Here is a 15,062-nt window from a genome sequence, read left to right as displayed (position 1 = left end):
TTGGAGGTGGAAAGATGGAGTGAAAAAGATTTTGTGTGATCGGGGCCTGAACATGCAGGAGGGTGAAAGGAGGGCAAGGAATAGAGTGAATTGGAGCGATGTGGTATACAGGGGTTGACGTGCTGTCAGTGGATTGAATCAAGGCATGTGAAGCGTCTGGGGTAAACCATGGAAGGCTGTGTAGGTATGTATATTTGCGTGTGTGGACGTATGTACATGTGTATGGGGGGGGGGGGGTTGGGCCATTTCTTTCGTCTGTTTCCTTGCGCTACCTTGCAAACGCGGGAGACAGCGACAAAGTATGAAAAAAAAAAAAAAAAAAATATATATATATACGTTGAAATGCATAGGTATGTATATGTGCATGTGTGGATGTGTATGTATATACACGTGTGTGTGGGTGGGTTGGGCCATTCTTTTGTCTGTTTCTTTATGCTACTTCACTACCGCGGGAGACAAAGTATAATAAAAAAAAATAAAAAAATATATGTATGGATCATGGTGAGGTGCCTGAGGATTGGAAGAATGCATGGACATGGCCATAGCAAAGAGACAAGGGGAAGAAAAACAAGGTGGAAAAAGGCGAATGTTCGAACTGTTAAGTAAAAATGGTAAGTTGTATGGAAGAGTGATGGCATGTACGAAGCATGGGACTCTGGAGGAAAAATGCGGCTTTAATGATAGAGGATATATGGATCAGATGTTTGCTTTAAAGATTGTGTGAAAAATACTTAGAGAAACTAATGCAGGAAATGACAAACAGGTATGAAAAAGATATATTTTACCTTTTTTGTACTTTTTCACCTACTGAGGTAGCATCAGAAACAGGTGACAGCACTTTTGTGAGAAAAACCCTTCCCTGGATCCTGCTCATACTTTTAGAAAAAAAATGTAGATGAAGATTTCCAGCCCCCTGTTGCCACTACATTTGGCCACCCTTTACAACATGCAGAAGACAAAGGGGAGGGGGGTACCTTCTTTCTTCTATATCTTTAGGGAAAATAATTTACTTAATCAAATGGATATACAGCCATGGAAAGTGAAAGTACAAATTTCCATACAAAAATGAGATAAAAAAGCAAATATTTTACATACATTAAATTATAATGCTTTAAGAGAAATAGAAAAATATTCAATTTTCAAGGAGATAAATGGTTAATTGTGAACCTCTTGTTTGGATCTGTTGTATTTCTCCGCCATCATATCTACAATGGCACCACTGCCCAAGAACAGTGTGTTCCAGTTGTGCCATGACTGAGCTGTGGCCTTCTGTTCACTTGCCCTCTTGTCTTTGAAGTTGTCACTTTCTGAAAAGATGTGAACAGGAATCTAATCTCATGAGAAAATACCAGTTTCTATACTAACATTCTAGATAATATTAATTTTGTTCATTAAAAGTCCAAAAATCAATAATAACTATACAACTGGATAAAATTCTTTTTGGAAAGAATGTAACTCAATACTTCCTCTAACTATTCCAGAATTTTGCACAACATAAAAAATATTAGTTCTAGGAAGGTGAATGGTTCCAAGTGAAGATGTTCCGTATCAAAGAGGGGGGAGTGCTGTTTCCTGTGTGGCAGGGTGGCGACGGGGATTGGATGAAGGCAGCAAGTATGAATAAGTACATGTGTATATATGTATATGTCTGTGTATGTATATGTAGATTGACAAAAAGGATATATGTGTCAGAGGTGGAGGGAACGAGAAGAAGTGGGAGACCAAACTAGAGGAGGGAGGATGGAGTGAAAAAGATTTTGAGCGATCGGGGCATGAACATACAGGAGGGTGAAAGGCATGCACGGAATAGGAACGATGTGGTATACCAGGGTGGACATGCCGTCAATGTTTTGAACCAGGGCATGTGAAGCGTCTGGGGTAAACCATGGGAAGTTTAGTGGGGCCTGGATGTGGAAAGGGAATTGTGGTTTTGGTGCATTACACATGACAGCTACAGACTGAGTGTGAACAAATGTGGCCCGTGTTGTCTTTTCCTAGCGCTATCTCGTGCGCGTGCAGGGGGGTACCATTTCTTTTGTGGTGGGGTGGCGACGGGAATGGATGAAGACAGCAAATCTGAATATGTACATGTGTATATATGTATATGTCTGTGTATGTATATGTATGTACACATTGAAATGTATAGGTATGTATATGTGCGTGTGTAACGCGGGAGACAGCAACAAAGCATAATAAATAAATAAATAAAATAAGTATGTATATATGAGTAGATGGGCCTTTCTTTGTCTGTTTCCTGGTGCTACCTTGCTGATGTGGGAAACAGCGATCAAGTATACTAAAATAATAATAATAAATATATATCTATTGATAGAGTTGATAGAGATGCTCTGTGGAAGGTATTATGAATGTATGGTGTGGGAGGCAAGTTGTTAGAAGCAGTGAAAAGTTTTTATCGAGGATGTAAGGCATGTGTATGTGTAGGAAGAGAGGAAAGTGATTGGTTCTCAGTGAATGTAGGTTTGCAGCAGGAGTGTGTGATGTCTCCATGGTTGTTTAATCTGTTTATGGATGGGGTTGTTAGGGAGGTGAATGTAAGAGTTTTGGAAAGAGGGGCAAGTATGCAGTCTGTTGGGGATGAGAGAGCTTGGGAAGTGAGTCAATTGTTGTTCGCTGATGATACAGCGCTGGTGGCTGATTCATGTGAGAAACTGCAGAAGCTGGTGACTGAGTTTGGTAAAGTGTGTGAAATAAGAAAGTTAAGAGCAAAGTTATTACGTACAGTAGGGTTGAGGGTCAAGTCAATTGGGAGGTAAGTTTGAATGGAGAAAAACTGGAGGAAGTAAAGTGTTTTAGATATCTGGGAGTGGATCTGGCAGTGGATGGAACCATGGAAGCGGAAGTGAATCATAGGGTGGGGGAGGGGGCGAAAATTCTGGTAGCCTTGAAGAATGTGTGGAAGTCGAGAACATTATCTCGGAAAGCAAAAATGGGTATGTTTGAAGGAATAGTGGTTCCAACAATGTTGTGTGGTTGCGAGGCGTGGGTTATGGATAGAGTTATGTGTAGGAGGGTGGATGTGCTGGAAATGAGATGTTTGAGTACAATATGTGGTGTGAGGTGGTTTGATCGAGTAAGTAATGTAAGGGTAAGAGAGATGTGTGGAAATAAAAAGAGTGTGGTTGAGAGAGCAGAAGAGGGTGTTTTGAAATGGTTTGGTCACATGGAGAGAATGAGCGAGGAAAGATTGACCAAGAGGATATATGTGTCAGAGGTGGAGGGGACGAGGAGAAGTGGGAGACCAAATTGCAGGTGGAAAGATGGAGTGAAAAAGATTTTGAGTGATTGGGGCCTGAACATGCAGGAGGGTGAAAGGTGTGCATGGAATAGAGTGAATTGGAACGATGTAGTATACCAGGGTCGACGTGCTGTCAATGGACTGAACCAGGGCATGTGAAGTGTCTGGGGTAAACCATGGAAAGTTCTGTGGGGACTGGATGTGGAAAGGGAGCTGTGGTTTCAGTGCATTACTATATGACAGCTAGAGACTGAGTGTGAACGAATGGGGCCTTTGTTGTCTTTTCCTAGCACTACCTCGCACACATGAGGGGGGAGGGAGTTGCTATTCCACGTGTGGCGGGGTGGCAATGGGAATAAATAAAGGCAGACAGTATGAATTATGTACATGTGTATATATGTACATGTCTGTGTGTGTATATATATGTGTACATTGAGATGTATAGGTATGTATATTTGCGTGTGTGGATGTGTATGTATATACATGTGTATGTGGGTGGGTTGGGCCATTCTTTCTTCTGTTTCCTTGCACTACCTCGCTAACGCAGGAGATAGCGACAAAGCAAAATAAATGAATAAATAAATATATCTATTCATGCTGTCAATGGATTGAACCAGGGCATGTGAAGCGTCTGGGGTAAACCATGGAAAGTTCTGTGGGGCCTGGATGTGGGAAGGGAGCTGTGGTTTCGGTGCATTATTACATGACAGCTAGAGACTGAGCGTGTGAATGAATTTGGTCTTTGTTGTCTTTTCCTAGCGCTATGTTGCGCACGAGGGGGGAGGCGGATGTTATTTCATGTGTGGCGGGGTGGCAATGGGAATGAATAAGGGCAGAAAGTATGAATTATGTACATGTGTATATATGTATATGTCTGTGTGTGTATATATTTGTATACGTTGAGATGTATAGGTATGTATATGTGCGTGTGTAGATATTATTATCATTATTTTGCTTTGTCGCTGTCTCTTGCGTTTGCGAGGTAGCGCAAGGAAACAGACGAAAGAAATGGCCCAACCCACCCCCATACACATGTATGTACATACACATCCACACACGCAAATATAGCGTGTGTAGATGTGTATGTATATACATGTGTATGTGGGTGGGTTGGGCCATTCTTTCGTTTATTTCCTTGTGCTACCTCGCTAACGCGGGAGACAGCGACAAAGCAAAATAAATAAATAAATAAAATAAATAAATATATCCATTAATTTATTCCTGGGGATAGGGGAGAAAAAATATTTCCCACATATTCCCTGCAACTAAAGGGGGTGGAAGCAGGGAGCTGGAAACCCCCCTCCTTGTATTTACATTTCTAAAGGGGGATACAGAAGGAGTCATGTGGGGAGTGCTCATCTTCCTAGAAGGTTCAGACTTGGGTGTCTAAATGTGTGTGGATGTAACCAAGATGAGAAAAAAGGAGAGATACGTAGTGTTTGAGGAAAGGAACCTGGATGTTTTGGCTCCGAGTGAAACAAAGCTAAAGAGTAAAGGGGAAGAGTGGTGTGGGAATGTCTTGGGAGTAAAGTCAGGAGTTAGTGAGAGGACAAGAGCAAAGGAAGGAGAAGCACTACTCCTGAAGCAGGAGTTGTGGGAATATGTGAGGGAGTGGAAGAAAGTAAACTCTAGATTGATAGGAGTAAAACTGAATGTTGATGGAGAGAGATGGGTGATTGTTGGTGCCTATGCACCTGGTCATGAGAAGAAAGATCATGAGATGCAAGTGATTTGGGAGCAGCTGAGTGAGTGTGTTAGCAGCACTGATGCACGAGACCGGATTATAGTGATGGGAGATTTGAATGCAAATGTGAGTAATGTGGCAGTCGAGGAAATAATTGGTGTACATGGAGTGTTCAATGTTGTAAATGGAAATGGTGAAGATTGTGGATCTGTGTGCTGAAAACGGACTAATGATTGGAAATACCTGGTTTAAAAAGAGAGATGTACATAAGCATATGTATGTGAGTAGGAGAGACAGCCAAAGGGCATTACTGGATTACGTGTTAATTGATAGGCCTGTAAAAGAGACTTTTGGATGTTAATGTGCTGATGGGGCAGCTGGACGGATGTCTGAGCACTATCTTGTGGAGGAAAAGGTGAAGATTTGTAGAGGTTTTCAGAAAAGAAGAGGGAATGTTGGGGAGAAGAGAATGGTGAGAAAAGTGAGCTTGGAAAGGGGACTTGTGTGAGGAAGTACCACGAGAGACTGAGTGCAGAATGGCAAAAGGTAATAGCAAGTCACATAAGGGCAGTGGGGGAGGAATGGGATGTATTTACAGAAGCAGTGTTGGCTTGTGCAAAAGATGCCTGTGGCATGAGAAAGGTGGGAGGTGGGCAGATTAGAAAGGGTAGTGAATGGTGGGATGAAGAAGTAAGATCGTTAGTGAAAGAGAAGAGAGGTGCCTGGACGATTTTTGCAGGGAAGTAGTGCAAATAACTGGGAGATGTATAAAAGAAAGCAGCAGGAGGTCAAGAGAAAGGTGCCAGTGGTGAAAAAGAGGGCAAATGAGAGTTAGGGTGAGAGAGTATCATTAAATCTTAGGGAGAATAAAAAGTTGTTTTGGAAGGAGGAAAATAAAGTGTGTAAGACAAGAGAACAAATGGGAACATCGGTGAAGGGGGCAAATGGGGAGCTAATAACAAGTAGTGATGAAGTGAGGAGATGGAGTGAATATTTTGAAGGTTTGTTGAATGTGTCTGATGACATATACAGAGAGTTTTGGTCAGGGTGGTGTGCGAAGTGAGAGGGACAGGGAGAATGGTTTGGTAAACAGAGAAGAGGTAGTGAAAGCATTGCAAAAGATGAGAGCCGGCAAGGTGGCAGGTTTGGATGTTATTGCAGTGGAATTTATCAAAAAAGGGGGTGACTGTGTTGTTGATTAGTTGGTAAGAATAGTCAATGTATGCATGGATCATTCTGAAGTGCCTGAGGATTGGTGGAATGCATGCATAGTGCCATTGTACAAAGGCAAAGGGGATAAAGGAGAGTGTTCAAATTACAGGGGCATAAGTTTGTTGAGTATTCCTGGGAAATTATATGGGAGGATATTGACGGAGAGGGTAAAGGCATGTACAGAGCATCAGATTGGGGAAGAGCAGAGTGGTTTCAGAAAAGATAGAGGATGTGTGGATCAGGTGTTTGCTTTGACGAATGAGAAATACTTAGAAAAACCGATGGTTTGTATGTAGCATTTATGAATCTAGAGAAGGCATACAATAGGGTGGATAGAGATGCTTTGTGGAAGGGCAGAAGAGTGGAAGGGTGGAAGAGCATATGGTGTGGGAGGTAAGTCGCTAGAAGAAGTGAAAAGTTTTTACCAAGGATGTGAGGAATGTGTATGAGTAGGAAGAGGAAACTGATTGGTTCCCCGTGAATGTCGGCTTGCAGCAGGTTGTTTAATTTGTTCATGGATGGGGTTGTTAGGGAGGTGAATGCAACAGTTTTGGAGAGAAGGGCAAGTATGCAGTCTGTTTTGGATGGGAGGGCTTGGGAAGTGAGTCAGTTGTTGTTCGCTGATGATACAGCGCTGGTGGCTGATTGGAGTAAGAAACTGCAGAAGTTGGTGACTGAGTTTGGTGAAGTGTGTGAAAGAAGAAAGTTGAGAGTAAATGTGAATAAGAGCAAGGTTATTAGGTTCAACAGAGTTGAGGGACAAGTTAATTGGGAGGTAAGTTTGAATGGAGAAAAATGGAGGAAGTGAAGAGTTTTAGAAGTCTGGGAGTGGACTTAGCTGTGGATGGAACCATGGAAGTGGAAGCAAGTCACAAGGTGGGGAGGGAGCGAAGGTTCTGGGAGCGTTGAAGAATACGTGGAGGGCAAAAATGTTATCTCTGTGAGCAAAAATGGGTATGTTTGAAGGAATAGTGGTTCCAACAATGTTATATGGTTGAGAGGGGTGGGCTATAGACAGGGTTGTGAGGAGGTGGGTGGATGTGCTGGAAATGAGGTGTTTGGGGACAATATGTGGTGTGAGGAGGTGTGATTGAGTAAGTAATGAAAGGGTAAGAGAGATGTGTGGTAATAAAAAGATTGTGGTTGAGAGAGTAGAAGAGGGCATATTGAAATGGTCTGGACACATGGAGAAAATGAGTGAGGAAAGATTGACAAAGATGATATATGTGTCAGAGATGGAGGGAACAAGAAGTGGGAGACCAAATTAGAGGTAGAAGGATGGAGTGAAAAAGATTTTGAGTGACTGGGACCTGAACATACAGGAGGGTGAAAGGAATAGAGTGAATTGGAATGATGTGGTATACCGGGGTCGACACGTTGTCAATGGATTGAACCAGGGCATGTGAAGCGTCTGGGGTAAACCACGGAAACATCTGTGAGGCCTGGATGTGGAAAGGGAGCTGTGGTTTCAGTGCATTACACATGGCAGCTAGAGACTGAGTGTGAGCAAATGTGGCCTTTGTTTGTCTGTTCCTGGCACTACCTTGCTTTTTTTTTTTTTTTTTTTGTGTGTGTGTGTGTGTGTGTGTGTGGGGGGGGGGGGGTTGCCACTGTTGCTGCTGCTTCGTGTGTGTCAGGGTAGTGATGGGAATGGATGAAGGCAGCATGTATGGACATGTACATGTGCATATATGTATATGTCTGTGTATGTATATGTATGTATACGCTGAAAATTATAGGTATGTATATGTGCATGTGTGGGCATTTATGTATATACATGTGTATGTTGGTGGGTTGGGCCATTCCTCGTCTGTTTTCTTGCGCTACCTCGCTAACACAGGAGACAGCGGTTAAGTATAATAAATAAATGAAAGAATAATAAATTATTTATCTATCATACTTGATCGCCATTTCCCACTTCAGCAAGGTAGTGCCAGGAAATAAACGAAAAATGGCCAATCCACTCATATACACATATACATAAATGACCATACATGTTCGTGTACATAAATATACATAAACATATCAACATATACACATATACATACATCATACAAACCTCCAACAGCCAGGATTGAACCCGGGACCCCTGTACCACAGGCGGGAATGCTACCACTAGGCTATGAGCCTAGCATTCCTGCCTGTGGCACAAGGGTTCCAGGTTCGATCCTGGCTGTTGGAGGTTTGTATGTTCTATGAAAGTGCGCGTTCATATGCCCTATATTTGTATATACATACATATACGTACACATACACAGATGGAAAAAGCATCGCTACCCCTGTCTTGGTATGATAGCACCAGGAAAACAGACAAAAAAAGGCCACATTCTTTCACACTCAGTCTCTAGCTGTCATGTGTAATGAACCGAAACCACAGCTCCCTATCCACATCGAGGCCCAACAGACCTTTCCATGGTTTATCCCATACATTTCACATGCCTTGGTTTCACCCATTGACAGCATGTTGACCCCGATATACCACATTGCTCCGATTCACTCTATTCCTTGCACGCCTCTCACTCTCCAGTCTGATCAGGTCCCAATTCCTCAAAATCTTTTTCAGTCTGTCCTTCCATCTCCAATTTGGTCTCCTACTTCTCCTTGTTCCCACCACCTCTGATACATATATCCTATTTGTCAATCTTTCCTCACTCATTCTCTCCATATGTCCAAACTATTTCAACACATCCTCTTCTGCTCTTTCAACCACACTCTTTTTATTTCCACATATCTCTATTACCCTTTCATCACTTACTCAATCAAGCCACCTCACACCTCATACTGTCCTCAAACATTTCATTTCCAACACATCCACCCTCCTCCATACAACCTTAATCTAAAGACCTTGCCTTGCAACCATATAATATTGTTGGAACTACTACTCCTTCAAACATACCCATTTTTGCTCTCCGAGGTAACATTCTCTCCTTCCACACATTCTTCATCGCTCCCAGAACCTTCGCCTCCTCCCCAACCCTGTGACTCATTTCTGCTTCCATGGTTCCATCTGCTGCTAAGTCCACTCCCAGATATCTAAAACACTTCACTTCCTCCAATTTCTCTCCATTCAAATTTACATCCCAATTTACTTGTCCCTCAACCCTAATGAACCTAATTACCTTGCTCTTACTCACATTTACTCTCAACTTTCTTGTCTCACACATTTTTCCCAACTCAGTCACTAACTTCTGCAGTCTCTCACTCAAATCAGTACCAGACCAGTATCATCAGCAAACACGACTGACTCCCTTCCCAGACTCACTCATCCCCAACAGACTGCATACTCCCCACTCACCCCAAAACTCCTGCATCTTCCTCCCTAACCACCCCAACCATAAACAAATTAAACAACTATGGGGACATCACACATCCCTGCCACAGACCAACATTCACTGGGAAACAATCACTCTCCTCTCTTCCAACTTGTACACATGCCTTACATCCTTGGTAAAAACTTTTCACTGCTTCTAGTAACTTACCTCCCATACCATATACTCTTAAAACCTTCCACAAAGCATCTCTATCAACCCTATGATATGCCTTCTCCAGATCCATAAATGCTACATACAAATCCATCTGTATTTCTAAGTATTTTTCACACATTCTTCAAAGCAAACACCCGATCCACACATCCTCTACCACTTCTGAAACCACACCACTCTTCCCTACTCTGATCCTCTGTACATGCCTTCGTCCTCTCAATGAACACCCTCCCATACAATTTCCCAGGAATACTCAATAAATTCATGCCTCTGTAGTTTGAACACTCACCTTTATTCCCTTTGCCTTTGAACAATGGCTCTATGCATGCATTCCACCAATCCTCAGGCCCTTCACCATGATCCATACATACAACGAATATCCTTACCAACCGTTGATCAGCATGCGTAAATATCCTTCTGGAGACGTTAAGGGTTTAAGGATATCAAAAAATTTGACAGTCCAAGTTTTACTTAACACAGTAGACAAGGGTTGAGGATGTGTACGAATAGGTTCAGGGGATGTATGTGTCTGATTCATCCTATGAAAATTGGAATATCGGAATGAGAGAAAGAAAGATATTTCATCTTTTAGGTAAACTTTCTGGAGACTTTTATTATGACATGACAGTAAGGTTTTTTGTCAATAAAATTTTCAGGTGAAAAACTATCTCTAAAATCATCATCAGGAGTAAACTATATTGAGATTTCTTATTTTTTTTTTATATTATACTTTGTCGCTGTCTCCCGCGTTTGCGAGGTAGCGCAAGGAAACAGACGAAAGAAATGGCCCAACCCCCCCCATACACATGTATATACATACGTCCACACACGCATGGTGAAAATGTTATGTTAAAATTCCTGTCTCCAGCAAGGATCTTCCAATACATCAGTTTCATGAAAGATTACTTTTTTCTTCTGCTTAAAGTATTACTCTGACTGTTTGTAAGAACTGCTATATGCCATCTCTACCTCAAACGTACACCATCATGATAAAGAGAAAAGGTATCTCAACTGTAATCATGAGAATACAAAATAAAAAAATATCTCATGTGATGAATACCCTTTGGTTTTCTCTCAGGTTCATTATCGACTGCTGGAAGAATATGTAACAATCTTCCTTTGAAGTTTGTTCCATCCAACTCAGTCATCGCTCTAGCTGCATGCTCAGGAAAAACAAATGTAACTGTTGCAAATCCCTTTGCTCTTCGGGTGTATTTACAGATAGGGAGGTTGATATCTGCAATTTGTCCTGGTGAAAAAATAAACGGTAAGAGTAATTTATAGTTTCATGACATATATGATATGAACTAAAACTTGTCTGAAATGCAGGCAAACACATCATCATCTATATCTTATGGTTAAGAACATGATTTACTGCTTAAACTGCTCTCATCATCATCTAACACTCCTTTCAGAACTACCTCCACTGTCATGTCACTTTCTAAAGCTGCTTTACTGTTTAAAATGTCTAGTTGGCCAAATCATGGTAACAGCAACCAAAGTGCTGGTACTCTTAAACATGAAATAATATATCACGAAAACAGGTGGGGTAGAGCACAAGGAGAGATTAAATACATGTTATCTATTCATACATCTATTCATTATACTTGATCACCATTTCCTGTGTCAGCATGGTAGCCCAAGAAACAGATGAAGAATGACCCATTCACTCATATGCACATATACATACATATATGCACATTTGCATATACGTACATACATATACATATCAACATATACAGATATATACATATACATATCAAAATATGTATATGCATACGTATATCGAGGATGTAAGGCATGTGTACGTGTAGGAAGAGAGGAAAGTGATTGGTTCTCAGTGCATGCAGGTTTGCGGCAGGGGTGTGTGATGTCTCCATGGTTGTTTAATTTGTTTATGGATGGGGTTGTTAGGGAGGTGAATGCAAGAGTTTTGGAAAGAGGGGCAAGTATGAAGTCTGTTGGGGATGAGAGAGCTTGGGAAGTGAGTCAGTTGTTGTTCGCTGATGATACAGCGCTGGTGGCTGATTCATGTGAGAAACTGCAGAAGCTGGTGACTGAGTTTGGTAAAGTGTGTGAAAGAAGAAAGTTAAGAGTAAATGTGAGTAAGAGCAAGGTTATTAGGTACAGTAGGGTTGAGGGTCAAGTCAATTGGGAGGTAAGTTTGAATGGAGAAAAACTGGAGGAAGTGAAGTGTTTTAGATATCTGGGAGTGGATCTGGCAGCGGATGGAACCATGGAAGCGGAAGTGAGTCATATGGTGGGGGAGGGGGCGAAAATCCTGGGAGCATTGAAGAATGTGTGGAAGTCGAGAACAGTATCTCCGAAAGCAGAAATGGCTATGTTTGAAGGAATAGTGGTTCCAACAATGTTGTATAGTTGCGAGGCATGGGCTATGGATAGAGTTGTGTGCAGGAGGGTGGATGTGCTGGAAATGAGATGTTTGAGGACAATATGTGGTGTGAGGTGGTTTGATCGAGTAAGTAATGTAAGGGTAAGAGAGATGTGTGGAAATAAAAAGAGCGTGGTTGAGAGAGCAGAAGAGGGTGTTTTGAAATGGTTTGGTCACATGGAAAGAATGAGTCAGGAAAGATTGACCAAGAGGATATATGCATCGGAGGTGGAGGGAACCAGGAGAAGTGGGAGACCAAATTGCAGGTGGAAAGATGGAGTGAATAAGATTTTGAGTGATCGGGGCCTGAACATGCAGGAGGATGAAAGGCGGGCAAGGAATAGAGGGAATTGGATCGATGTGGTATACCAGAGTTGACGTGCTGTCAATGGATTGAATCAGGGCATGTGAAGCGTCTGGGGTAAACCATGGAAAGTTCTGTGGGGCCTGGATGTGGAAAGGGAGCTGTGGTTTTGGGCATTATTGCATGACAGCTAGAGACTGAGTGTGAACGAATGGGGCCTTTGTTGTCTTTTCCTAGTGCTACCTCACACACATGAGGGGGGAGGGGGATGGTATTCTATGTGTGGCGAGGTGGCGATGAGAATGAATAAAGGCAGACAGTGTGAATTGTGTGCATGTGTATATATGTATATGTCTGTGTGTGTATATATATGTGTACATTGAGATGTATGGGTATGTATATTTGCGTGTGTGGACGTGTATGTATATATATGTGTATGGGGGTGGGTTGGGCCATTTCTTTCGTCTGTTTCCTTGCGCTACCTCACAAACGTGGGAGACAGAGACAAAGCAAAATAAAAAAAAAATAATATCAAAATATACACATATACATACACATACACAGACATATATATACACACATACATATTTGCTTGCCTTCATCCATTTCTGGTGTCATCCCGCCCCACAGGAAACAGCATCACTATCCCTTGCATCAGCAAGGTAGCATTAGGAAAACAAACAAAAAAGATCATATTCGTTCATACTAAGTCTCTAGCTGTCATGTGTAATGCACTGAAATCACATCCACATCCAGGCCCAACAGACCTTTTCATGGTTTACCCAAAATGTTTCACATGCCCTGGTTCAGTCCATTGAGAGCACGTCATCCCCAGTATACCACAGCATTCCAATTCACTCAATTCCTTACACCCCTCTCATTCTCCTGTATGTTCTGGCCTCAATTGATCAAAATCTTTTCTTTTCATCTTTCCAACCTCCAATTTGGTCTCCTGCTTCTCCTTCTTCCCTCCACCTCTGACACATATATCTTCTTTGTCAATCTTTCCTCAATCATTCTCTCCAAATGTCCAAACCATTTCAACAGCCCTCTTCAGCTCCCTCAACCACACTCTTTTTATTTCCACACATCTCTCCCAAATACTGTCCCCAACCATTTCATTTCCAACACATCCACCCTCCTTCAGACAACCCTATCTATAACCCATGCCTTGCAACCACAGAATATTGTTGGAACTACCATTCCTTCAAACTTACTCATTTTTGCTCTCAGAGATAACATTCTCTTTTTCCACACATTCTTCATTGCTCCCAGAACCTTGCCCACCCCCCACCCCATGATTTAATTCCACTTCCATGGTTCCATTTACTGCTAAGTCCACTCCCAGATATCTAAAACACTTCACTTCCTCGAGTTTTTCTCCACTCAAACTTACACCCAAGTAACTTGTCCCTCAACCTGCTGAACATAATAACCTTGCTCATATTCACATTTACTCTTTAACTTTCTTCTTTCACACACATTCTCAAATTCAGTCACCAACTTATGCAGTTTCTCACTCGAATCAACCAGCAGTGTTGTACCATCAGCAAACAACAACTGACTTACTTCCCAGGCTCTCTCATCCCCAACAGACTGCATACTCGCCTCTCTCCAGAATTCAAGCACTTACCTTCTTAACCCTGGGGGTTATCCCTGGGGATGGGGAGAAAGAATACTTCTCACGCATTCCTCATGTGTCGCAGAAGGCAACTAAAGGGGACAGAAGCGCGCACTCTTGCGTGCGGGGGGTGCCTAGAAACCCTCCCCTCCTTGTATTTTAACTTTCTAAAAGGGGAAACAGAAGGAGTCATGCTGGGAGTGCTCATCCTCCTCGAAGGCTCACATTGGGGTGTCTAAATGTGTGTGGATGTAACCAAGATGAGAAAAAAGGAGAATTAGGTAGTATGTTTGAGGAAAGGAACCTGGATGTTTTGGCTTTGAGTGAAACGAAGCTCAAGGGTAAAGGGGAAGAGTGGTTTGGGAATGTCTTGGGAGTAAAGTCAGGGGTTAGTGATAGGACAAGAGCAATGGAAGGAGTAGCAGTACTCCTAAAACAGGAGTGGTGGGAGTATGTGATAGAGTGTAAGAAAGTAAACTCTAGATTGATATGGGTAAAACTGAAAGTGGATGGAGAGAGATGTGTGATTATTGGTGCATATGCACCTGGGCATGAGAAGAAAGATCATGAGAGGCAAGTGTTTTGGGAGCAGCTGAGTGAGTGTTAGTAGTTTTGATGCACGAGACTGGGTTATAGTGATGGGTGATTTGAATGCAAAGGTGAGTAATGTGGCAGTTGAGGGAATAATTGGTGTAAATGGGGTGTTTAGTGTTGTAAATGGAAATGGTGAAGAGCTTGTAGATTTATGTGCTGAAAAAGGACAGGTGATTGGGAATACCTGGTTTAAAAAGAGAGAGATACATAAGTATACGTATGTAAGTAGGAGAGATGGCCAGAGTACATTATTGGATTACGTGTTAATTGATAGGCGCGCAAAAGAGAGACTTTTGGATGTTAATGTGCTGTGAGGTGCAACTGGAGGGATGTCTGATCATTATCTTGTGGAGGCTAAGGTGAAGATTTGTAGAGGTTTTCAGAAAAGAAGAGAGAATGTTGGGGTGAAGAGAGTGGTGAGAGTAAGTGAGCTTGGGAAGGAGACTTGTGTGAAGAAGTACCAGGAGAGACTGAGTACAGAATGGAAAAAGGTGAGAACAAATGACATAAGGGGAGT

At 42.1% G+C, this 15,062-nt stretch overlaps 2 protein-coding genes across 2 annotated transcripts in view; one reads left to right on the top strand and one right to left on the bottom strand.

Annotated features, from left to right (window-relative positions):
- The window catches only part of LOC139745908 (uncharacterized), a 254,640-nt gene that overhangs the window by 31,774 nt on the left and 207,804 nt on the right, over positions 1 to 15,062 (top strand). The gene's annotated exons all lie outside the window — the stretch shown is intronic.
- LOC139745909 (probable RNA-binding protein 19) overlaps positions 1 to 15,062 on the bottom strand; it is a 190,914-nt gene that overhangs the window by 110,048 nt on the left and 65,804 nt on the right. The window contains exons 7-8 of the mRNA XM_071656577.1: positions 10,695 to 10,883; positions 1,168 to 1,307 (exon numbers count right to left, since the gene is read on the bottom strand). Coding sequence (XP_071512678.1) covers positions 1,168 to 1,307; positions 10,695 to 10,883 — 329 coding nt within the window. The remainder of the gene's footprint in view (positions 1 to 1,167; positions 1,308 to 10,694; positions 10,884 to 15,062) is intronic.

This window comes from Panulirus ornatus, chromosome 63 (assembly GCF_036320965.1).
Source record: "Panulirus ornatus isolate Po-2019 chromosome 63, ASM3632096v1, whole genome shotgun sequence".
Lineage (NCBI taxonomy): Eukaryota > Metazoa > Arthropoda > Malacostraca > Decapoda > Palinuridae > Panulirus > Panulirus ornatus.
Note: the sequence above shows the minus strand (reverse complement) of the source record. Positions and strands in the feature narration are given on the sequence as shown.